Source organism: Cariama cristata, unplaced genomic scaffold (genome assembly GCF_000690535.1).
Source record: "Cariama cristata isolate BGI_N322 unplaced genomic scaffold, ASM69053v1 scaffold13697, whole genome shotgun sequence".
NCBI classification, from domain to species: domain Eukaryota; kingdom Metazoa; phylum Chordata; class Aves; order Cariamiformes; family Cariamidae; genus Cariama; species Cariama cristata.
The window spans coordinates 47534-74250 of NW_009628447.1; the positions used below are offsets into that span (position 1 = coordinate 47534).

The following is a 26717-nucleotide window of genomic DNA, read 5'->3' on the forward strand; positions in this document are numbered from 1 at the left end:
AATTAAGAAGTAGTTACATTATTTCTACATGGCCTTCACAATAGTTCAGTTAAGTTATCCTAAAAGTACTTTAAGGTTCACCAGTTCCAATACCAACCCCTGAGGAACACCACTCATCACCAGTCTCCACTTGGACATCGAGCTGTTGATCGCACCTCTTTTGAGTGAGCCCATCCAGTCAATTCCTTATCCACCGAGTGGTCCATCCGTCAAATCTGAATTTAACAGCATTAATAACTACTCTTCAGGTAGGCATGCAAATTTTAAATGCCTTCAAAAGAGGTAGTTCATACAGGAACATCAACACTTATACATGACATTTTCTGTGCATAGAAATGGAGGCAAGCATATCCCTTTACCCTGGCATATTTGAAGTACAGTTAACGAGACAAAGTTTTTCAGTGTTTTTTTGCCTTATTTCTTAAAAGTTCAAGTATTTCTGATTTATCAGTTCTGCTGCTTTCATTTCAAAGGCTACCATTACCAAGAATTTACAGAAAGAACCTATACGTGTATTAAAACAATTTTTTCCTGTATATGTAAGATCACTAGGAGTGCAAAATGGAAGCTTATGTTCAAATCCAAGAAACCAAGACTGCAGGACTCATGCGTTTTGGTGGGAAAGCTTTATATGACCATTTTAAGTAGCATGTTCAACCTACAACAGAAGTGGAAGAAACAGAGATCATGTATCACAGCAACAGCATGTAATGAACTTGGTATAAGCCATTAGGTGTCTAGAGTTAAATTTTATGTCTAAGCAATGACTGCATTAAAGTCATCTGCAATTATTATCCAAACTTGTCATTTTTAAGTATACTAATTTCTCAGACACTGTATCCAATGTCGCATCACGGGTGAAATTGTGGTCTAAGGAAGAGAAGAAATGAAAGATTCCCATGCAATCTTTTCTTTACTAACTGAAAGATAACTAGAGAACAACAAAATTAAGTGGCAGTGATTTTCTTCAGTTCAAGACAGCTATTCTATTAAGTCTTATTGTGATCTGTTCTTTCTTAAATATTGAAGAGAATCAACACAGCTGCCTTGAAATGTTGTTAAATATTATTTCAATTTTGCAGCTTTGTCTACAAAGACCTCCCTCTTGAGCAAGCATCAGTGGCAATGAAGTTAAACTAGCAAAACACTTTGCTTTCTAACAAATGTTTTTGAATCCTGAACTAAAAACCAGGACATGGATTTAACTCAAGCTTCCAAGATCGGTATTTGTTTAGTTAAAACAGGAAGAAATCCCAGGCTAGTGTTTTAGGAGATTTTTATTTCAAGTAACAGCTGTCACAGCAAATGAGAAGAAAGAAGCTATCTCTACCATTATAAATTACTTTGCACAGCTGCAGTATTTAGGAACAAAAGAAACTATAAACATCTAGCTCACATAATAGGCTAAAATGTAACACAACCTTTAAAGAAAACACCTTTAATAGAAAGGCTTCAGAGACTACTACTCAGTGCAGGCAATAACATTAATAAGAATTAACTTTGTGTAAGAAGCATTCTGCAATTAGGAGCTCACAGAGGTTAAATAAAAACAACGCAACAACCGCCTCACAGATTTGCTGAAAATACTTCATTAAAACAAGGGAATATAAGATAATCCTTGTGAAATAGATACTTCTACTGACATTCCCCTTTAACAATTTTTCCCCTCTGAGGGAACTGGTTTGTTTAAGGATATGCTTATGAGGACATGCCATAAGATTTCAGTAGTTACGTAGGATATCATAAGTTACATCTCAGTATCTTCAAGGCCAGAAACAAGAGTTTTCCATGAATAAACTGACAGGAAGACTGTAAGCTCCTTAGTGTGGAAGTAACACAAATCTTGCCCTTTGCCTAGAATGCCCCCCAAACAACAGATTTGAAAGTTGCAAAATCTAAAAGGATTCTGGTATTAGATAAGATTAGATGATGTTTTGAGTGCTTTAGGTTTGCTTTTTCATTGTTACAACATGTGAAATTAGGTTCTTTCAGTAAAACAGACCATGTAAACCAATGACATACTACTTACCACTGAAAGCACAAAATTGAGAAGAGCTGTCCCGCTATGGAAGAGGATTGTCACTAATGTTGTAACTGTAGTAAACAAGAGGCTCACATTGCGACTCATCACTATCCACAAAGACTCCAGGATCTGGAAAGGGAAGCAAAGACAAAGTCAGGCATCGGATGGTACTAGTTATGACAGAGAACTGCTTATAGAGTGATTCATCTCCATCAAGCCATACAAAAAGGACTTTTTTTTAAAAAATCATTTTCCCTCACTCCTAAATTACAGCAGGTAATATCAAATGAAAACATCTACTTTACCAAAGACAAGTTTCTAGGTAGATGGTTACAAGGTTTTAGAATTTTTCTCCTAATGCTCAAAATTATTTCATTATGTAAAATTGCAAAAAAGCTACATGGAGTGATGCTTGTTTATTGCAATTAACATCACCATCAATTGAAAGCAGATCTTGTCTTGGGAGAGAAAATTCATCTTTTCAAAAGTAGAAATGCTAAAACATGAAGAACAAGGAGTAACATCACAAGGTAGAAATAAATCTGAAGACAGCTTCAAATCAAATAATAGAATTACTACTTTAACAAATTTGTTTTCAAAATGTTTTATGGTAATGAGATGCATGATTTTTATAATGTCTGCAGACAACTACACAAGTTGTGAATTTGAGTAAGGATGCATCAGTCAGTCAAGTAATTATGGAAAATAAACAACGCTAGACAATCCATCAAATTTTGTACTGGCTTGGGGAACTGATTGCTTATTAGTTACAGATAGTAAAGAGTAGTTTTGACACGTGCCTTTAAACACACAAATACCCACTACAGCAAACTAGTTTATGTATGGATGCAGACACATCAATCTGAATATGCCAGCAACTTCATGAGACATTAAGGAAATAAAGGCATGGTATGGCACATGGAGGCATCCTAAATGCAATACACAGTAGTTTCATAACAAATATTTCATTCAGAAGGAATACAGTAAGAATGTATCAGCTAAAGTGATTCAAACATAAAAAAGAAGCAAGGTTACAAACAAAAAGCCACACCTTCTTTCAGACTAACTAATATAACTGGAAAGACTGTAAAAGCTCTGACACAAAAGCCCTTCTCCAGGTTCAAAGTTGTAAGTGAAGACTACAAAACTAGCAAGTTACTCTTGGTTTAATCAATATCTTAATCAGCTAGACTGAATTAAAACAAATAAACAAACAAACAAAAACCCAAAACAAACAAAAAGAAACCAGTAGCTGGCATTTTTAGAGCAGATAAAGCAGTGTGAGCCATGTGATCGCCCCTCCTTTGGAACTGAGTGAAACATATAGAAGATAATTTATTAAGCATAAACTTGGGAGGGAATAAGTGCTGGGGGAAGTGACAGGGAATTACAACACATAGTAAAACTGGAAGTATCTACTTAGTTCATGCTTCTTACTATTTAATGGGAATTATGAATTTTAAGACTCATCTTTTCAACAGATTTTATCAGTCTCTCTTGAGAATTCAAGTGAGGTTAGAAGTGAAGAGGTTGGTCTGCTGAAAAAAAAATGTTCTCCCACTGGTACCTGTCCCCTTCCTCCTTCTATGGATTAAGAAATCATTCTGGGGGTGCAGTAGTGGTATAAGGTCATGCAGCCACCAGGTAACTTTATTAAATGTACATTACAGTATGAGGACTGTAAACACAGAGGATAGTGATTTTTGAGGGATTGGTTTGTAGCTACAGTAGAGGCCTTTCAGTTGGTACTCAGTAAAAATAGTACTGCCATTGCTAATAACAGGTCATAAATTGTATGCTAACTGTGCAAGGCTCCAGTCCCAGATCTTTAAGCTTGTTACTAGAACTTGGCATATGAACAGGAGCTTGGTGCCACAGGTCTCCTGTTATGATGTGGAGTTTAATCACAGAACAATGGCAAAGGCCGTGAAAATAGGGACACAGGTTGAAAACAAGGCACCTGAAACATAACATTGAGGAAGAAGGCATTGAAGATGCACAACCTTAACAGCTAGGAAAAGACTGCTTTTGCTTTAAAAAAAAATACAGTAGCGACTAAGGAAGGGGGAAAAAAAAAACACAACCCAAAACCAAAACAAACAGGCAAGCAACAGGATAAGGCACCTGCCATGACCTGGCAAAGTAATGCCTCTCCAGGTATCACACAGGATACAGTCCAGAGCAGAGGTCAAGGGGTAAGAGTTGTCCAGAAACAAAAACAACTTATAAAAGGACAAGCTTCTTAATTTGAGGAAAGATGATGTCCATTTCAGTTCCAGCTTTCCTTATTTAAGAGCTCTTGAGCCTGCTCACTTTGACTTCTGCGACTCAGACCACTAAGGATATTGGCTACTGGTGCCAACTACACAGCATTACCACGATGGTATTCTATCTTCACAGCTCATGTAGGACTGACCACTTTGAATACAGAATGGTAACAAGTAGTAGGTTGTAAAACAAAGCATTAGCATGAAGTGTGTTAATGAACGTTTTGTTTTAAAGATTAAAACCAGCCTGATTTATCAGTCTTCCAAATACCAATCACAGCAATCGTTAATTCCCTCCCACACACACCTTCACTTGCAACACATTAGCTGAGCTGATATTGGCGAGCGATTCACAAGGAAAGGGGCTTATTTCACCTGCTATAAGAGAGCAGACATGTAGTGGGGGCTGAGAAAGTTTCCTTCAAAATAGTATGTTCTTCCAGTATAGGTTGTATGTATTTAACACTTTCCCTAGAAGCTTTAGCCTATGGAGCTGATAACCAGCAGTATACAACTGGAGTTAGTTTAAATGCAGTTATCAGGTGGTTTAATCAATATTGGGACTGGTTCTCCTAGAAGAACATCATTGTTAGGTAGAGTCATTGATGGGAAACTGTTGAACTAGTTATCCCTAGCATTTGCTTTAGAGTAAGTGCAGATATTGCCTTTTGCTCAAACTTTGGTATGTCTTATGAAAGCAAGTGCATCCTTCAGGACTTGTCTACACCTATAGACTAAGTTCCTCTTTATGCCTATGTACCACTAAAATTTCAAGACACATGCTTCTCATCACTGGGATGAGAAGACAGACATAGCAGACATTAATCATTACTGAATACAGTATCAGAAAATGACCAAATACTTCACTAACAGTCACAAAATCAAAATACATGTACCTACATCTAAGAGTTCAAAACACCATTTGATTCCCAGAGCATACTGCAGCTGAATTAATGAGCTCAGTTACTATGTATGAACAATTTCTAATACTATGTATGAATCTTGCCAGCTGAGACCAGCTCTCCAAAGCACAATTACATGTGAATATTTATGCAATAATGATATTTTTAATATTACGGTTATTAAATAACTGAAAACACACACCTCTTTCCTCAAAACACTGCTTTGTAAGAAGCTTTAAGAGATCAGTTTAAAAGAGTTACGAAGCTGTACAGAATTCAAGACTCCCTTATGCATCACACCATGATGTGTCACCATCAGCACCAGTTGCTGTGCCCTTCCAATGTGTAACAGGCCAGAAATCAAAATTAATGTTCTTGCCCACCTAAGGTGTCCTATTGGCCACTTAAACTTAAACCTGAAAGCAAGGTTTAAAAGGCACTTGACCAAAAGAAGTTATTCCACTGAGAACTTTAAGTTAACAAACTTCTGGAAGCCAGGTAAAGTCATGTACCTAATTTGATTATAGAGATCATTAACAGATTTATAAAGGGAATAAAACTGGACACAAAGAGGTATTAGGAAAAAAACTTGTCATTCTGTATACTTCTATTTTTTCTTCTGTTCAGAAAGATACATCATCCTGACAACTCAAAAATGACAGCAACAGAACAAGTCAATAAACCTTGAAGGTAGAAGACAACCAATGGACTTTGTGAAGAATAATACAGTACGTACAGGATCAAAGGCTTCCTCCTGCAATTAAAAGCTGATTTCCAAATAAATGTTTACCCATAAAGTTCTGGGGTAACCCTTCAGGGCTCAACAGTTTATTTTTGAGAAAAACAAAACCAAAAAACCCACAAACAAAACAAACAAATCTTTGCTTGACCATTACATGAAGCTGAGACAAAACAACAACAGAAAAAGGACTACCCTCCAGCATCATGTCTTTGACTTTCTGATTGTAAAGGAATCAACTCCTCCTCTAAAAATATACATCAGGTTGAATTTCACCTACTCTGAAAAAAACAACACCCATTATGAACAAGAGAACACGAAACCTCTGAATGCTTACCTTACAAAAAAAAAAAACCCACCAAACCCACAACGCATAGTAGTTGAATTACTATTGAAGAATGGACTATAAATTAATTATCTATAAATTTAGGAGATTACTTGAAGAAATTCTCAGAGCCAGAGAAAACATCAGGATATGTGGTAACTCAGTGAAATATTTGAGAAACTGACTTCATATGGAACACAAAGATCAGTCATGCTAAAGGCACACACAGAGAAACCAAACTGAGCTGAAGCTCGCTGTGTATGTCTTAATAGTTGGTCTTCTGTCTTCCTATCTGGGAAATCTTGAATGAGATACTGTCTGCAGGTAGAATGATGAATATTCTTGTGCAAGAAGCAAAAAGACCAATTTAAGGAGACATTAGCAATAGCTCATATACCATCAAGGGAGTTCTGAGTGATCATTCAGAGATTTACAGAATCACAGAACTGATGAGGTTGGAAGAGACCTCTGGGATCATCAATTCCAACCTTTGCCCTAACACCACCATATCAACCAGACCATGGCACTAAGTGCCACGTCCAGTCTTTTCTTAAACACCTCCAGGGATGGGGACTCCATCACCTCCCTGGGTAGCCCATTCCAATGCCTAATGACCTGCTTTAGCCAGCAGCCATTTACCTTTTCAAGGTTTCAAGACTTCAAGAAATGGAGGAAAAGGGTATGAATGGAAAAGCAGGTGAGTGGGGAAGGAATGAGGCTTTTATTTTTCAGAAATTAAATCTTAATAGTACAGCTAGGTATTGCAAATTTCATTGACCTGAAAAACTACCTTAGAATAGAGCATGAAGTGCAAAATTCGAGGCATAAGTGAGCATCCACCCTAGTTCTCTCCCCAAATTAAGAGTTTGATGAAATAAAACCCACTTCAGAAACACATCACTGGATAAACTGGTTTGTAACACTACTGCTTCTGAAGAATATTGGAAAAATCTGAAGCTGAAAGGCAGCACTGCTGCTAACACCAAAGCTTTTAGAAAAAAGTAAATGGATGATTTGGAAAAGCTTATCTTCATATTAAATCTTGAGGCAATTTACATGTTTGTATAGTGAATTACTTTAAAATAATTAAGGTTTGTCTACAGGAAACTAGAGCTAAGTATAATTGCTATAATTAACCGCACATTTTGAAGGAGGTACAGAAGTATTCTGTGCTTTATCTGATACTCAGAGTTAAAGTACTGAATCAATGCATATTGTTACCAATTAAATGAATGCCAGTACCTCCCCAGAACAGTTATATCAGTGATTTAATTATATGCTTTCAACTCTAATATGAAAGTTTCTTGCACTATGGGAGAATCCTGAAGTGAAATACTTGCATCTATCTTCTTTTAACATTTTTCTTACAGCAAATGCTCCTTCTCTTACTAAAGAAGATGAACACTTCCTATGATTTCCATCAATGGAAAAGAGCTTATCTGCTTGTGACTGCAATATGACACTGTCAAATAGCTGTGTTTTCAGAGAATAGAGAGTCATCCGTACCATTCTGAAATATTTTGGAAAGGCAAGGGCCTAGCAAGACAGTTATTCTATGTTAAACCCTAGCCTCAATCTATGCATAAATATTTATTATGAATAAGTAGTGTAATCTTATTCTTTTCCAAAAGTGGAGAAAATCTCACTATAGCTGCATATCCACACACACTTCTTTACAGTTATCTCATTGTCTTTAAATGGTTTGTGTTTTAAAAAAAACTGTCAAAGCAGTTTTGGGACTGTACCATGTTTTGCTACATTCTTAAGAATTGCACGTTAGCATTGATTTCAAATGTCCAAATGCAGGAACATTGTACAGTTTGAATTGTAGTTAATCTATTTAAACTCCCCCACTAACCCCCCCTACTATTCCCACCATACACAACACACTCAACCCCCCAAAAAAAACCCACAACCAAAGTCCCACAAAACACAAAAAAGCAAACAAAAAAGGCAAAAAAAAAAACCCAAACACAAACAAAATCCATTCAAAAGAAAAGAGAACACTCCCCCCCAAACATCCCCCCCCAAACAACCCCCCTCAAAAGTACCCACATAATCTGAAATATTGATCCTTCCCAATTCAGTATGCCATTCTAATAACTCACTGTTCCTCTTCAGAATACCAAGAGAAAGATTTTCATGCTCTGACAAAAACATAAATCCCAAATACAGTAAGCTTCCATTGTACCCTAGGGGAGGTAAGCAACTTGCTTAGAAACACCAGACTTAAGTCAAAACTATTTTTATTTTCATCATCTCCAAGTTTTAATGACCTAAACAAGCACAGAAATCAGATTTTCATCAATTTTGAATTTGAAATATCAGTGCGAATAAGATTTATGCAATGCATTGTGTATGAGCAAGCCAGCAAAGAAAATGCTGCCCAGCAAGGATGTGAAATCAGGATTTAAAGCTAGATACTATGCCGACTGGTTTATAGTCTGTCATTAAAGACACAAGTGTATGGAGAAAAAGGACAGGTGTTTCCCCAGAGCTGATGAGTAATGAGTTCATGGAAATAAACAGGAAAGCACTTTTTATCCTGAACTTCTAAACCAGACTTCAGAAGTAACGCAAAGCATGCTAGCTAGATGAAAAATTTAATATTAATGTATTTCAGTCTCAAATATTTATTCTCTTTACACTATTGCCTGCATTATTCTAGCCTATTTAGATTACTGAAGCACACTTATCATCACAGTTTCTGAGCTCTGTGCAGCAATGCTGTAAATTACTTGGCTAGCACCTATCAAGTAGTTTCTCTTCCTTCTCTACCTCTTGCCTAGAAGGAAACTTCATATTGATTTTAAAGGATGATGTGTTGTGCATTTTTTTTAACTTTGCCTCAAGCATGCATGGTCAACTGAGAAAGTATTAAGCAAATTTCACTATTAACTGAAAATAGTATCACTGCAATAAAAAGTTTCTCTCAACTTTTTCATGACTCACATCATCTTCTATGATAGAAGCTGTAACCATTTAAGCAGCAGTTGAGGGAGGACAGAAAAAGCACACACACCTATCAGTCTAGACCAAGAACTGCCTCAAGGCAAATACTAGCTTTATTGCATCCAATGAAACATTATATTGCAAGTTAGGTATAAATAATACTCTTCCAAAATGGATAAATAGTAACCTGAAGATACGTCTAATTTACAACAACAGCTCAAGTCAAAGACGAACTATATCAGGGATTGACTCTGTATATTAAGCATTTCAGACTTAACATAATTTTTCAGAGCAATGTAGTTGCATCAGTTTGGATTGCTTTCAATGCTTTTTCTTTTTCTCCTCATGACGTGAAAGGTCGAGTGCATTAATTCAGGAATTCTCACAATGTAAAATATTAATTTCATTCTCCACAGAACTTACATAAAAGGAGAGAGAAATAAGCTGCTTTCAACTCAATAAATAATAATTTGAGGAGGAAAAAAAACAGTAAGAGTACAAAAAAAAAAAACCACAACAACTGTGTTTTGTTTTCACAACCTTTTGGCCAATAGTTTTCTCAACTACAATCTAGACAGATTGGTCTCTTTTTTAAAAAGAAAAGACTACATAATATAAAGCGTTTAAAACCAGCTTGCAGGTGACAGAGATAATCCTACAGTAAAAATCTCTCTCAGGAAGAAGTCTGAGAAGTGATTATTAATGAAGATGCTGAAATCAAGAGGGCCTCTTCATCACAATCAGTTCTGTTTGTAGCATGGTTCTATCCTAAGTAGGCTTACAATAATTGCTTAGGTAATTGTAAGTAACACTTACAGTGTTTCCATAATTTTCCATCTACTTGAATTCATAACCTTAGTGGTAGTCTAAGGAGGAATTCTTGTCAGCTAAAAATGAGACCAATTTGGTAATAACGGCAAAAAATACATACCGAAAGAAATGTTTCAATGTTATCGTGAACAAATGATGCAACATCTTGCCAGTCCAGAATATCACCAAGCCAGCTGTTTTGACGGTTTATGTGCCATTTGTGTCCTTTGTGTCTTCCAGAATGTGTTACATTCTTAAAAACAAAGACATAAAGAAAACACACATTTGAATAACTTACAGATACAAGAAAGCCAAAGACTAATGTTTCCTTAATGAGGAAAAGATCCAATATGCATCTAAACACTTAGAGCTGCTTTAATTGGCATCCTCAAAAAATACCTGGAAGTACTCTGTACACTGGAAAAAATAAAATCTGACAGAAAACTGCAGTTAATTATCCTATATAATTACAGTTCTCTATATTGTACTGATTTACCTCAGTTAAACATTAGCTTTATTGCTTGACTGATACAATGGTATCTATCTTCCTCTTTATGAAAGCACACAAGAAAGAGGTAATGATTTCAGTTACTGCCTACATAATTTACTGATTGCAACATGCAACTTTTCCAAGTACAACCCACAAAGGAAAACACAAGCAGCAGCCAAAACAAGTAGTTTTCTCACAATCAGCATCTACTTCTCCACTGGCAATGTTCAGTCCTGAGAAAGCTAAAAGTTAACCTGGAAGCACGGATTTCTTCTGACTACACGGTTTTGTAACTGCAACACAGCAAGGCAGCTTGAAATGGCCATAACCACAACAGCTAATTCCTTCACCCTAACTACGAAGCTGCCTGTTGTCTAACTGAATCACACTTGGTTACCATCTAGCATGAGACTATTTGACTCCGTCTGGGACTGTGACAAATGTTCCACAGAAGGATGCCAAAATTCTACTGTAAGCAAGTCTAAGCAAACTACAACAGACCTCATCCTAATCTTTAAGAGCAAGAGGCTTCTCAAGTTCTGAACTCTGTTGTTTATATAAGTGTCCCACTACTTCTGTTTGAATTTTCAAAAAACTTATAACCTTACTAGCCTGCATTCGAAATGACAGTATTTTTTTTGGCATACATGTAAAATAGTATTCCCAGTGAAGTTCCTGCATTGATTTATCTAAGAGTATTAAATTTTCTGCTTATTATCAATTCTCCCTAGATGTATTGTTACACTTTATGATGCACAATTGGCAACATTCTTTAACAATCCACAGCAACACAGAAATCTTTCTTCTGAGCTGGCAGTTTACTTAAGGCAGAAAGATACGGGTAGTCAGAAATCTCCCTTCGATAGGCCTTTTGTATTTGTAAACTGTAACCAGAACCTATTTTCTGTTCATCTAGTTCTATTTTCAAAGACAGCTCTTGCCATTAACTAGCAGAATTAGGTATGATTTGCAAATTTTATAACATTGTTATTAATACACATTTCCAGTTCACTGTTATTCCGCAACTATACTGTTGTAGCACTTAAGGCCTCAGGCATTGACAAATAACGGATTTGAAGAAATTGTCAACTGGTTCCTCTTCAGCAAATTCACTAGATCCTAAAAACAAAACAAAACCCCACACCTGAATGGACTAGGAAGAGGAGATTCTTGGCCTTGAAAAAAACACCTTGATTGCAGAGTTATGCCATCATCTTCCAAGAGGTTTATTATTCTGTTACTATTTTACTTCACTGGGTACGTAGATGCAATAGTAACTGATCTATCACACCACCTCTAGAACCTTTTAAAATATTTGCTACCTACTGATCTTCTCAGAAAGTAGCAGTTAATTGTTGAATCCCCATTTTGTCGGCAATTCTTCCTCAATTCTACAGCTTTCATGGAAGTATCACCTGAGTCTGGGTTCTTCAGTCACCTACAGACTAGAGCAACACTATGCGGGACTCAAAATGAAGTGTAATTATTAAGCTCATACAACTGAAACAGTGGGGAGCTTGAAAGTTGTACTAAGAAAGCTAGATATGGTACTGATGTCCTCCACACGGCACTATCATCTAGTTTGGCAGTTTTCAGATACACTGAAGGACCACATAAGGCTATTGTAATATTACAGAAGGAAACAGCCAGGTGGAAAGCACTCAGATGAGACATTTATGTGGATATGGAGTGCGACAGAAGGGGCAAGATTAGAAAGAGACTCCGGAGGAGTTACCTGCAGCCTGCAGATAATCGCTTGCAGCCCAGCATGCCAATGGTAACATAAGGTGTCTAGTATGCAAACAGCAGCCAGGGAACAGACCTCAAGATTGTAGGCAGCGAGCATCAGTGCGGTCCTGAAGCTCTTTCTGCCGTTCTGGTTGCTAGGAAAGCTGTTTCTTACCCTACCAGAAGAGCATCTACAAGAAAGAGGCCTCACAGTATTCCCTCAAACAACAGCTATAGGAAAGAAATAGCGTAACTCACCAAACAGAGACACAACCTGTGCTGCATACTACAGCAATAAAAGTTCTCCTACAGCACATGTAGTGAACAGAGCCCTACTGAATGATACAGTGCTACGGACCATTTGACACACAGGTTATATTAGCAAAAGTAATAGGTTTACCAGTATAACTCTATCAAAAGTAGGTGCTTTTCTTGGTCAAGCATTTAGCACTGAATACTCCCAAGTGCTTAAGACCAGCAAAATCTATTGTAGTTACAGCTTAAATTTCTCTTCAGTGCTCCCATATTCCTCAACAGCATCATGTTCTCTCTCCACACGTTCTTCCACAGCATTATCTTGTCAGAAAATGAAACTGATTCTTTCCCCTTCTATTTTGACTACTATACTGAAGCTCTTACTTCTTTTAATACAGAAATATTCTTGGAACTTTACAGGTACTTTAATATACTATAATTGCAATTATTTAAATTTACAGCAGTATTTCAGGGGTATGAGTTCTGGATTTTGATATTTCTATTGAACCATGCCTCATGAATTGCTTTTTCCTTTAAAAGGCAAATAGCATTGCCAGCGTGAAAAATTATTTAACTTATGAACTTTTCAAGATTCAGTGTGCAGAACCCATTATAGGAACGCTAGTACAGTTGGCAAAAATGCATTCTAAGAAACTTAGTGCAAAGACAATTTCTTTCTCAAAACTTCCAATTAATAAAAGTTACACAAACCATGCAGAATACCACTTTCCTTCTCCTAACCCCTCAAGGCCACGAAAGTTCAACAGAAACCTCTGAACTATGAAATATTAAATATAAGAAGTCAGCAAAGCATAAATTAAATGGCATACATAAAACCACATGTAAGTACTTAAGTGAAGGACATAGCTCTGACTGTACCCAAACTGTGATTGTAGAATGAACTACCTTATACACTTGAAATTTTTACCAACTTTTTATTATGATGTTTACTCAGCATTCCAACTTTTCGTTAATCTCTTCCTCAGAAATGCATACTTAACATAATTATCTCAAAGTGCTACGTGATAGTTTATATAAATAGCATTTAAATAAGTCACCTACCTTCACAAACCAAGAGTGATAAAGCCTGTCCCAGAGCTCTAGCACTTGTTTTTCAATCACAGCGGTGTTATTCACTTTTTCTCCTAAAATCTTATGGAGCTAAAACATATAGAAATCTTTTATTATACAGGATAGAATGAAGCTGGCATCTACTGACAAACTCCAACCTAGATGAATCACATAAGAGTGTCAGTAAAGGCATGGCTTAAATCTAAATGATTAGAAAAGCTGAGTATCAGTATGGAATACACACTTCAGACAACATTGTTCACAACATGAAGATTTTGACTGTGAAAAAATGATTCTACTGCACTAAGCTGATCATCTTTAGAGTGAATATTTCAAATAATTTGAGATGAGTGCTAGATATCAAAATATATAAATAAGAATGTTGGCAAATTCTCCTGAAGAAAGTTAACTTAAATAAATAAATTATAATTTTTTAAAAATCCAATCTACCACACCCAGCCCACAAAGAAATTAGAATATGAGTAGGGGGGAAAAAAAAAAACCCTTAAGTCTACATTGTCTAAAACTGGACAGCTAAAGACAGATGAAAAAAAATTACTCATCTTTGATGCATTCTCACTAGCAATCTTATCAAAAATATGACAGATTTTTCAGTTCTTAAAAATAAATATTCCTCTGAGCAGAAAAGACTACTAAAATCACTCCCCTGTCCTTCTTCCAACTGACAAACTAGAGAGCAGAAAGAATAGATCTGTCAACAAAATAGTTAACCACACAGAAAAGGATCACTGACAAAAATATTTTTCTTTTATTTTTACAAAATTCAGGTTTTTATTTCTGAAAACATGAAAAAAGGTGGAGGAGCTCACTCTTACCTTATGTGTAATCCATTCTCGGCCATATTGGTATACATTATTAGCTGCTGAATTGAGTGCCTTCTGAATAACCTGGGCTTCTGGGAGCCAGCTAGGTTTTTTTAAAGAAGGAAAACAAAGTTAACTGCTACGTATTTTCCCATTTCATTACCCCCAAACTACATTACAAATTAACATTCTGAAACAACAGTTACAGTTAAATACATATTAAGCTTACTACAACTAGAATATTTCCTCCTACATATTAAGGAACAGGCCTTCTCATAAGCAAAGCACAATTAAATATAGGGCACGTCATTGCACATGGAATTCTCTAAGGTTCCTGAAACCTTAGTTAAATTGGTATCTCAGCTTTTGAAAAAGAGATCTGCTCTTCAATTATGCTATTATCTGCTCTTCAATAGCGTGCTTTGACACTATACTCTTAGAAATTTTCCTAGTGTTCTAGTTTTCTGAAAAGACTATATGAAGCAGTCTCGTCTAGCTGCAAAGACAACCTTCTGAATTACAAGCTCAATGTAAACTGTTAACGTAGTTTCCCTGAAAAAGCGACCAGATGAAGCAACAGGTTTGGGCACCAGTTGTTTCTAAGTCGCCACCAAACTATCTGCTCATTAATTTCTTCAGGGATTCACGTCACTTTCAAGCAACGGACCTACTGAGTTGCCAGCATTTCAACACTTGCGATTACAGCGCACACATTCTCTGCTTTGACTTTCTTTCTGCATCTTGATTCAATGGCACACGTTGGAGCCCTTCCAAAACAAGAAAGCATTCGGGAAATAAAACTGCTGCATTTGTTCACCTGACTGAAGATCAACATGGAAGCTTTTCTGTCTGTATAATCCTTCAGAAGTGTTCCACATTGGAATTCCAAGACATCCCAGTCAGTCACTTCTAAACCTAATGTGAGCACCAAGCTCTGAAAGCTGATGAATTTGAGAAGAGGTATACTTACTCCTAATGAATTAAAAGATAGTGTTTTGGATACTTCAAATTTGGATGCAAACACTAGAAGTAAAAATTTTAGCTAAAATTCTGCCAATTACTCAACTAGTACTCCAGTATTTTCATTATGTGAATAAGCTTCCGACAGTCAAATTTCCATTTTCATTAGTCCTACTTATTTCCATCTTATGGCAACATGGAAAGGCCAAACACCACAAAGGGTGCCATGAAGGAATAAACAAACACATTTTTAACAGCTTTCTGTTGTCTTGATTGTGATTACTTAAGTATTGCTAAAGCACATATTACTGTAGCATTTATTAACTGTTATCATTTCAGTTGTTTCTGAAATTTTCTCTTGCTCTTACAATACAGTATGCGCTTTCTTTCAGTCCTGTTAAACCGTCGTGACTTTTGTTTAGAAAGTGCCCTTGGAAAAAAGTCAACCATTCTTATCCAGGAGACAATTCTTTTTTCCTGGTAAGTGCCTGGACTCACCTTTACTCAATGTCTGCTTAGCTGAAGCAGAATGAAAGCAAACAGGAATATCCCTTCCCCACCCAATCACACTGTTCAGTCTTGCCTATTCCCCCTCTGCTGTTTGTGCAATCACTTCTTTGCTCACCAGTGCGCCCTTGTTTTTCTCTGTATGCATTTCTCTCGACATCTTCTCTCTCCCTTAATATTTGCCTTGGTGTTTGCTTTAATCTTTACATACACCGTATCTTATAAAATTCCCACTGCATGAACTAGACATACCAACTCTTAATAGGAACAGCCCTTCCCAACTGATTCATACCAAACTCTCCCCATCCACCATTCTTTCCACCCTTGACCTCTTCCTTCAGTTCACTCCAAAAACATTTTCTTTAACTCCTGTTCCCTTAAAGGCATTCTGCAGCCAGCTTTCCACATTGAAAAAATAATTCAGCTCTCATCTCACAACCTTCTACAGAGAACTTTCTTTGCCATTACTGTTTTTCTGCAGGCAAAAGGAAAAAGAATATTGATCTCTTCATTCTCTGCACTATGCAAGTTTTTCCTCCAAAACTCGTAACTAGGGAACTTTATACAGCTGTTGTTCTCCTGAAAAGTCCAACCAGTCCTCAAATGAGATACCACATTGACAGTCCTCTAGAGTAATGCATAAACACCGCTGCTGCCTGAGAGTTTAGCTTTTACATCTGCCTGTAACAGTCACTCCCGTTTCTCTTCACCTAGGGGATTTCTTTTAAATTAAAAACTATGCATAAGAGCACCTGGAAGCTTGTTCATCCACCCTATACTATTCGCTTAACTTCAGCATTCTTACTTTGCCCACTCTGGGTGACTGGCTACTGTCTCATTTATCAAGCTGCTTGTGACTTGAATCATGTGAACACTCTCTTGATGTACCTAAAGTAAATATAGAGAGGAGAAATGTTATATAATGCAAACTAGAATTCTTCCTATATTCAGAGAAGCTTTCCCCCCCCGCCCCCCTTGGCTGGGGGGGGGAGGAGGACGGAGGGGGGTGACCAGTTTGTACTTTTTAAAGACTAATTCTTCTGACGCAGACAACCCATTATGAAGAATGAGGTGCCATTAACCCAAAAAAGCAGTCAATACAATAATCATCAATCTGTTCTGACAATTTTGGTCACACACTGTGTGACTAATAATAGCAAATGGAAATTTAAACCTTATCTCATCAGTGGAAATAAATTTAACAATACAGCAGTGCTGTCAAGGGAAGTACTAAAATACAAAGCACAGTTTCAGACACGCGTTTTCAAGCCATGGATCAAAGAAGTGTAAAAATTAATGAATGCTCAGCTCTAACATGACCATCCATGCTATGAGGTGCCTCACCAAATTAATTCTTCAATAAGAATGATAAAAGACACTTTTTATAAGTATCTTGATGTTCCCTTTATGAATAAAAGGAAGCTTTAGGCAGGAATGTTTGCACAACTTTTAAAACTTTCAATTTTAAGTACTCAACATTATATAAGCCTGCATTTTGGAAAAAGGAGATCGACATCAGAACCCATTGATTTTTGCTCCATAACTGTATTCAAGTCAAACATTCAATCTCCATTGACTGTTTCAAGTATGAATACAGTTCTATTTCAAAAAAAAAAAAAAAAAAAAAAAAAAAGAAAATGAGGGACCTTTTCTGGCAAGCAAAAAAAAAAAAAACCCCAACCACAAACCAAAAATCAGAGAACATCAGATCACGAATTTCAGTACATTTAAACTTAGAACAGGATACTATGAGGTTATTGCAGGCAATTACACAGACAAATTGACAAATACACCTTAAGCATTTTGCAAATATGCAAGGTAAATTAAAAAGAAAATATTCTAAGTGGCTCTGCTGTTGACAAGAAAAGTGTAGCAAGATGCAAACCAAATCTGTTCCTGTAATATATAAGCTAGTAATTCTTTTACTAGAATAAATTTTTTATTTCCAAATGTCTATGTATTAGGTTTTCTATATATGTAAATAAACACATAAATACAAATAAATGTATAGATTTTTATATATAAGAAGTCATGGAATGGTAACAAGTTCAACTCCAGAGCATTTAGTTGCTAAATTTTTCAAAACAAATTTTAAGCTACACAATTTTGCATAAACATCAGTAACTTTCATTCAGCATTTAAAATGAGCTCTATGATTACATTCCTTAGGGCACTGTACCTTTGCAGTAAGGAGCAGGGCTAGCAGAAGGGTTCCTATCACTAGCAAAAATATTATGAAAATGCTGATTATTTTATCTAGCATTTTCTCCAACCACACGATCATCTGTGCAGAAAAAAGAAAAAACAAATCATAGCATATAAATCAATCTTTAATGAAAGCAATGCTATATGATGGTATCATTATCTTTATTTACAATCACAGTGCAAAATCAGGCTCTAATCAAACAGCATTTCTGCCCAAGCTTGGAGATGAACAATTAACAAGCGATGTTAGCATGATTAAGGTCATGGTATGACATGTGATTTTGCAAACGACATTTACAGGTTACCACAAGACACAGCAAGCTCTCTGCAAAGCAAGCAATAATTCAACATTTACTTACTAGACTTAAAGAAGCTATCACTCATGTCAGCTATGAACCTAGAAATTTCACTTTGTTTCTTGTCCTTCAGGAACTTAGAAGCTTAAAGATACTATCTGCACAGGGCTTGGAAGCTGTCAAGCTATACTGTAAAGTACAACCATGACTTTCAAATTTGAATAGCTAATAGCCATCTAAATAACAAATTAGGTACTTCTGCAAGTAACTAAAGTTTTAAAGCTGCTCATCACCTTCTGAACTGACATGGGGCTGGATGTTTTCTAGATTATTGAACAGCAAGCCAATTATTCAGCACTATTTCCATCCACTTTCAATCTCAAAAGGATGCTCAGCATTAAACATGCATCAGCTAAACCTACTGATACAGGAAACAGGTCTGTATGTTGTTCTGTTGGTTTATGGAGGTATGTCCACATACATGCGTCCACAAATAGTGATACCACTTAAGATTAGAGAAATGCTGATAATGTCATTCAAAACAATAAAACTGCTCAGCCACATGACTATGCAGAATGCTCTAGAATAGTGTGAGTTGAGCTTCATCTAATACCCAAATTGACTATTTAAATAAAAAGCTGTGAAAGCCCATGCAAGTATGACCAAATACTTTTTTCTAGCTTCTATGGTTCAAACACCAAGGCTATTTCTACTTCATCTGGTTTTGCTGCAGGAAAAAGCAGCAGCAGCAGGACAGCTGTAAAATTTGTGCTTTAAGAGAACTGAGGTCAAAGACAATATGCAGTAGATGAAAGTATTTCCGAGTACAAGTTATATATTCAGCGATTAGGCTGGTAGCTTTTTAGTTAGAGATCTTACAAAACCACTAATATGCTTGGTGATGGTTTACATTCATTCTTTCTTCATTATTTACTCTATCTCCATACGTGAAATTAGCCCTGAAACAACTAACTTCTGCAGACTGCAGTATGATGATTGAATTGGTTAACACTGAAGTTAAATATCCCATTTGAAAGAAAAGGAAGGACTTTTTTTTTTTGGTGCTCATCCTGTAGCATTGGAGCAGTTAATGTACATTAAGCAAGTATTTTTAAACTTCATGTTCTTTTACAACCAGCTCCTTGTTTGACCTAAATTAACACAAGAATTATATTCAGCATTTTAGAACTGTTGTTTAAAATGATGACAAAAACTGGAAGAAAGCAAAATCCTTTTAAAAGAAACAAGGTGTTGAGCCAGCAAGATTTTATTAACAAAATCTGCGCTATATTATGACCTGCAGAAAGGAATTCAGAGAACCTGAAGGAATCTGCAAAATCTTTTCTCTTAGATACTTTTAACATTTTTCAGCATTGCTGAAATATTTCAGCCACCAGAAATGCTCCGCCAGTGCTAGAGGGAGGTTACCTGCCTGTAGCAGTATTGCAGCTTTCTGAAAAACTGAGTAGCCTCTACATGGGGCTGTTATCTCTTTGAAAATAAGACTGAAAACAGGATTCACTGTGCCCTTCCAAGCCTCACATACGTCTAAGGATTATGCAAGAGAAGTAAGAAATAAAAGTCCTTGTTTTAAAGGTCAGAAATCAAAAACATCACTGAAAAACACTGGATGGCCAGGGGATGGAAATTTTATAGCATAGGCTTCAAAATGAAGCTATTAAAAATTAAAGTTGCCCTTGTTATTTCTTAAGTTAACAAACTTCAAACTAATTGCTATTTACTTTCTAAGTTAGAGACAAAAGAAACTCGCTAGCTAGTGTTACATATAGCACCTTAATCACACTCACTGAATCCAAAAAGTTGGAGGTACTGCCAGAGATTCTCAAAAATGCTAGCCTCAATGACTGCGTGAGTGGTATCCAATAGATGAAATCTCAGTGCAGCTGAAGCTGGATGCTTTAGATGTTTCACCATGGTAGCAACTACTGGAAGATCAAGCTCCAAAAGATCAGGACGAGGACTCTCTCTGAACTGGACCATGACGAACAGGGGACCTTTTCTTGACACTCCTTACACTCCTTACCATGGGCTGGGGTATGCCTACGCTGCCACTGAAGTGTGGCCGCAGCACATGTAAAGCCTGAATTTAATCTAGTTAGTAAAGTAATGGCAGCACTAACATTGTACCAGTAGAGACAGCAGCCTCAGCCACACAAGCCCACCCTGTGTTTATTTACTTGGGCAGGTAGCCCAAGCAAGCGAGGTGAAAGCCAGCTCTGGTATGCCTACAGGTATTGCAATTGCAGCTCTCATTGCAGTCTTAAGGAGATCCAAGTTATACAACTGGTACAGACATATCACAGAAGATGGAATTGGATTGAGTATTGTAAGAGTAAAAGCAGATGCACAACATTCATTTAGGGCTATATTTACTCCTCTTAATTCACTCGCCATTAAACCTCCCTTCCTTGCTCTACATTTACCCTCAATACTTCCTTAGGAAGCACTCACCTTTGCACAATCACGCTAAATAATGCACAGGCGCTATGGTACTGCAGGTAACTAGACTGTTAAATCCCTGTGTGCTTGTACTTACCGCTGAAACCAGGTCCAGACTTCGTTCTTACCCCAACCCTGACACACCTCCCTTTACATCCTTCCTGTAAACCATGGGCATGCACACAAAGACAAACATACACTGACTAAACACTAGTCATTAGCCAGAGATCATGAAGTTCTAAATTCAGTTCCAAGCTTCTAATCTAAACGTTAGTCAACAGCGGGAAGCTGATGCTGCCACAACATCCAAAATTACACAGAGGTAAAGGAAAGCCAGGCTCCTAAGCTACAGAAGGTCACACTTGTAAAACCAAACTGAAATGTTACTGATTTGTGATAGACTGTCCACAAAAAACTATCCTTACTTGTCACACTTTTGAAGGAAAAGGTATCAACTTTTTTTTTTTTTTTTAATTTAGCTCACTGTAAAAAAATCGTTTTTAAGATCAGTTGCATTCTGTTAAAATGGTTCTCAATAATTTGCAAGTACTCCCAGCTTTCAACTTTTGGGTGATGACACAAACCATATTACACTGAGCTGTAACAGAACTACAGTTCATGCGTAACTGTCAGGAATCCTACTATCTAGACAAGTTCTCCATGTTACGCAGTACGATACATCATCTCTGAATTCATACTTTTATGTTTCACACTGCATAGCCATCAGAACACTAGTTTTTCTAGTATGTTTTATTTAATGCATTACCCACACAGTGAAGCATACCTGGATATCTACTTCATTTTCAAGTAAATCTACATAAAACAAAATATTTTTTTAAAAAAGTTCTTTTTTGGTAAACAGTTTCACTATCTATCAGGATTTTTTCCAAGACATTAAAATTTGTTGACATTTCCCTTTGGTTCAGTTAATATTTGAGGGCATCATCTTATCAATATCATCTGATGAGAATAAGGGGAAGCCTGTAATCAGGACACATCTCAGGGTTATGATGAAATGAGTCAGATGAGTAGTTAAGTTAGAAAAGATAGAGAACAGTCTATATGAGGTCTCAAGTGCACTTACATCAGTGTCCCTGCAACAGCAACGGCAGAATTTAGCAATTCTTTCTAAAGACTCCTGCCATAGACAACGTTACAAAGAACAAATCACGCTAGCCCAACTGAACCCACTCTATATTTTGGGCTACATATACCGTGTTAAACTGTGATTATATGCTACTCTTGTTTGCCAAAAAAAGTGTTTCAAGCAGCTCTTTGACAGAAGCTCTTAGAAGAGGAAGAAAAAAAAAAGGTTTATCACTAGCAGCCATAATGAACCAACATTTCAAACTCTGCCATCTCTAGGTGGTGTATTTTTAGTTTCTTGATGGATTATCACAAATTTATCTTGGTGTTCTCACAAGTATTTCCCTTCAAAGACAGGCAAAAAGGAGAAAAGTGCAAAGGAATCAACCTTTTGACGGCATTCAGTGTTCTGTATCACAAATCTCCTCCTTTCCTTGCCTGTTTTTTTTTATGTAATTATTAAAAAAATATTTTAAAAAAGAAGAAAGAACCCAACAAAACAAACTCACAAGAACCTGATACAGTTTGCACAGTATTTTTTTACCTTTGTTTGTTATCTTGATTATAATATTACTACTGCTTTCTCATGCACAAGAGTCAGCACTGCATTTAACACTACAGGACTTTCAGGATCTCTTCCTATGAAACCGTACAGTAAAACAGTAGTTTTCAAAAATAGCTCTCCGGAACTAAAAAAAACACCCCTCTGTTAAGAAACTATATCCACAGGGTTTTGCCCAATAATGCAAATCTTTAAACTAAAAATAAAATCCAGACATTTTAGAGTTCAAAGCAGTTACAGTGAAATTGTTTTTGCAACCAAATATTAAGGAAAAAATTGATCTACATACATGAATTTTCAAACAAACAAATGACAAACTCAGAGCCAGAAAAAAGTAGTTGAGACTAAAAACTTTCACCTGTGGCTCACTGAACTCAGCTCTTCACCTAAACTGTGTTAACAAACCAATACCTAATCAAAAAATTTTTATGAAGGGTTATGGTTGCACATATTTACTAATCATATGTCACTCACATAATACAAACCTTTCAAAGTCAGGAAAAAAAAAAATGTAATTTTTAAAACCACCAAACTAAATTCAGGGGCAGAAGAACATTCAAAAATTTCCCTATTAGGGGATGATTATAACTGAATCATAAAGCAAGCACCTCTGCTCTCCAGTTCAGAAAAACCGAAAGCCCCCCATCATACAACCCTGAGATAATTGATCAAATACTGAAGATCAGACTTTCTAAATTCATTGTAACTGCTCAGCCTGGACACTACATGCAGCATTATTCCCCATCTGCTACCCACAGCAGATACCAGCTGTGCAGCCCCATTTCACTGTTTACAAGAATCTTTTAGAAAGCTGTGCCAGTGCCGCCATGCTTTACTGTGTTCCGCTTGTTTCCAGTGGCATTCCGAACAACAGTATTTCAGGCGTCTTTCACAACATACAAGGCAGATATACAGTTTCTATTGTAATAGCTACTGAATGGAAAGGAGGGGTGGTTGTTTATAAAACCATCCTCACCATTCTGACTCTCCCACTGACACTGAAGTAGTAAGAGAGGGTAAAAGTTGCTGCTGCAAGCATAATCCATTTCCAGATACAGTATTTGTTTTTTTCTCTTTCACTTAATTACTTGGTTTTCACATACTTTATCACATACTAGATTTTCACCTTTAAAACTCTGAGGTCCTGCAGATGTACAGGTGCTATAGGCATCCCTCTCCAGCTCCGTGCTTGTCTGAAGCAACGACACCACCCAAGTCCCAGAGAGGCATCACTGCGTTGAGGAGTTGTCCAGATTTCAATCACACATGAGGCCAAATGTGGACTGAATCAGTTCATTAAGATGAACCATGGGAACTGAGTACATTTCTTATAAAACACACCACATACTTAAAAGCCACACAAAAGAAAAAATATTTTAGCTATACCAACTGCTTTAATTATATTTTTAAAATTTTTTTCACTAGCACTCACTTCCCTTAAGACTGTCATTAGATGTAGCAGTTCTGAGATGATGCATATTCTCATTTCACTCCTGCTACACTGAATACCACTGAGATTACAGGCCTGTTTGACACTTGAAAAGTGAAAGATTAACAGCATGACTGCAGCCAGTCAATTCACTATTTGCAAGCACTTACATTCATAGCTTTACAACTGTGCTTCACCCTCACAACTCCCATGTTAATTCAGCTAACCGATGCTTTCTCTGAGCAGAGGAGAACTGGTTTTGTTACGCATACAAGTGGGGACCAGGTGGAGATCAACTGTTCTTAAAGAAAAGTGCCACTAAATCAAACTACCGCTTGAAAGGCTAATGCAATATTCTGCTGTACAAAAAGTTTCACTATGTGAATTCATTTTAGTAGAAGACAAGAGACCAGGTAGAATTATATGACCTTCAGTAGCTTATACCAAGAGCTGGAAAAGAGACGCTTGGGAGCGAAAACTAAGCAGCAAGGCATGTTAAGGAGTGTTCATGCAGGTGAAAAAAAAAAAAAAACCACAACAAAAACAAAACACCAACAAAAAACTCCCCAAAACCACAGAATCCATTAGTTGGAATCACAATTTTTCTGTTTATTTACCTTCTTATTAAGCCAGTGCCACAGCTTGTCAGTGGCAGGGGGAGATGGAAGAAAAGGGAAAAAAGACAAGAACACAGAGGAAAATTATTGAAAAATGCAGTAACAGAGAAGGGAAAAAAGCAATGAGAAGCAGGCAAAGTCATCCACAGAATGAAAATGAAATTGTTCCAGACACAAAGGTAAACTGCAATAGGAAGAAAAGATCATATCAACTTCTAATGCAAGAATCTAGATTTTACTATTAACATGCACTTTTTGAAACAGAGAGGGATATAACAAATAAGAACAACTTTAATGATATTAACAGAGCTATCAGCATAATCTGGGCAATTCCAGTCTAATTATACTGAGAGGTAACATTCCAGATTTCAGAGCAGGACTTGTAAAAGTATTCTGAGAAGGGCACTTTACCAAAACACCAAAACTTAACACAAGATACTTGTTTACTGCATTAATACTCCCATTCAGGCAGTTTCCTATATAGTTCAAAACCCTCCTATTATGTCACCTACTGTACAACAAATTTTATATGGTTTTTTTTTAGTACTACATTCATATTACAACATTCAAATTCAATGGCACAACATCAAATATGTCCTAAATCTGATATACACACAACAGCAAATTGTAGATCAAATAAATGTATGGATTTCATATAATTTTATTGGTTTTGCAGAAGGCTCTTTGCACTTCTCATCAGTCAATTTCTCCTTTTGTACTACAGTTATTTTTCCTTACTTAATTCTCAGCCATATCGCTCAAGTACAACCATTTTAGGACCTAGTTTATGTAGGACTATACTCTTAATTCTAGCCATTAGTAATCGGTTAGCAGCATAATCACAACAGTGAAAAGCTTTAATGCTATTATTTATCTGTGTTAGAGGTTAAGATCAAGTAAGTGAAGTTTGTTTCTCCCTGAAAACAAGATCATTGAATGCTCAATAATCAAATGCTCAAAAATCAAAAAATCTAGTGTTTTCACCAGTTGCCAGAAATTATATTAGCTCCCAATGAAAATAAAATGTAAGAACATTTCAAATTTAAAAAAAAAATAAAAAATCTCAGAATGTTAATTAAGTTATATCAGAAGCAAGAAGCAGATTTACAAAGAAACATGAATATCAGGAAACGTGAAAATAAAATATGTCACAAAGCACCCATTTTTACTAGCTTACTACTCATGGGAAGAATCACAATAACGGAAAGCAATGACAAAGCTTCAAAAGCCTCAAATTGACACTGTAGAATTTGTTTCTATTTTACCTTTTCACCAATGGAACAATTTATCAGTGAAAAAAGGTAAAGTTGTTTACCAATTCAACAACATACTTTTGCCTTTAACTACTTCTGCAGATCAAAAACCCACTATACATTAGGTTCATTTTGGAAAAAGCATAGACCTCATGGCTGTATTTCTCCACTTTGTAACTCCAATACAACAAAAGCTAGAGCTCTTTTGTTAGCCTGAGATTTTAGCAGAATGTGAAAGGAAGTCTTCGGTATTTTGCTATAATTTCAGCCTCCTGGAATTGGATCATAAATACAGTAACTAGGAAATAACATTACGTGTCAAAAATAACAATCATTTTTATTAATGTATAAGACAATATCTGGGAGACTCTACTTGCCTACTATTTTACCAATACTGATGTTTAAGTAGTTCTACAAACGTAACCAATCTACATTTAAAAATAGGCTACAGCTTAATTTGAAGCTTCAAGTCATCCAAAATTAAGAAAGCTACAGCCACTTTTCCAGTATTTTACTGGAAAACTATTTAAACAAGATCTTTCACGTCTATGAAAGTACCTCCTAGAATAATACATGCACTGGTAGAGATTCTGCCTGGTTTCTCTGCTTGGTTTAGCTACGTGCTAAACTTGGTACCGACAAACCAAACCTTGACTTTACTCAAAGTCCAAACAATCTATTACGGTCCTCCATATATAAAATTCTAGGAGGCTATACTTAGAAATAGCATATAATAACTACATGTTTCACCAAAGTCTACCAGAAAGTACACATGCAAAATACTAGCTCATTCTTATTAATAAAAGTCTAGTGCACACAGTTGAACAACTGCCTGTGTGGCTGAACTCCCTCACAAATCCCTCGAATCAAAATAAAACTACAGTCACCGTATTAAAAGACAACAGTAGTCTTTTAAAAAAATAAAATTATCAGTGAAGCAAACTATTAGTTCTTGA

The 26717-nt window shown here is 36.4% G+C and overlaps 1 protein-coding gene across 1 annotated transcript in view; it reads right to left on the reverse strand.

Moving 5' to 3' along the window:
* TMEM245 (transmembrane protein 245) overlaps positions 1-26717 on the reverse strand; it is a gene marked incomplete at its 5' end in the record, with an annotated part of 50523 nt that overhangs the window by 7619 nt on the left and 16187 nt on the right. Inside the window, 7 exons of the mRNA XM_009704830.1 lie at positions 2030-2152; positions 10140-10271; positions 13554-13652; positions 14399-14489; positions 16659-16741; positions 18033-18137; positions 24509-24532. Of these exons, the coding sequence (XP_009703132.1) occupies positions 2030-2152; positions 10140-10271; positions 13554-13652; positions 14399-14489; positions 16659-16741; positions 18033-18137; positions 24509-24532 (657 nt within the window). The remainder of the gene's footprint in view (positions 1-2029; positions 2153-10139; positions 10272-13553; positions 13653-14398; positions 14490-16658; positions 16742-18032; positions 18138-24508; positions 24533-26717) is intronic.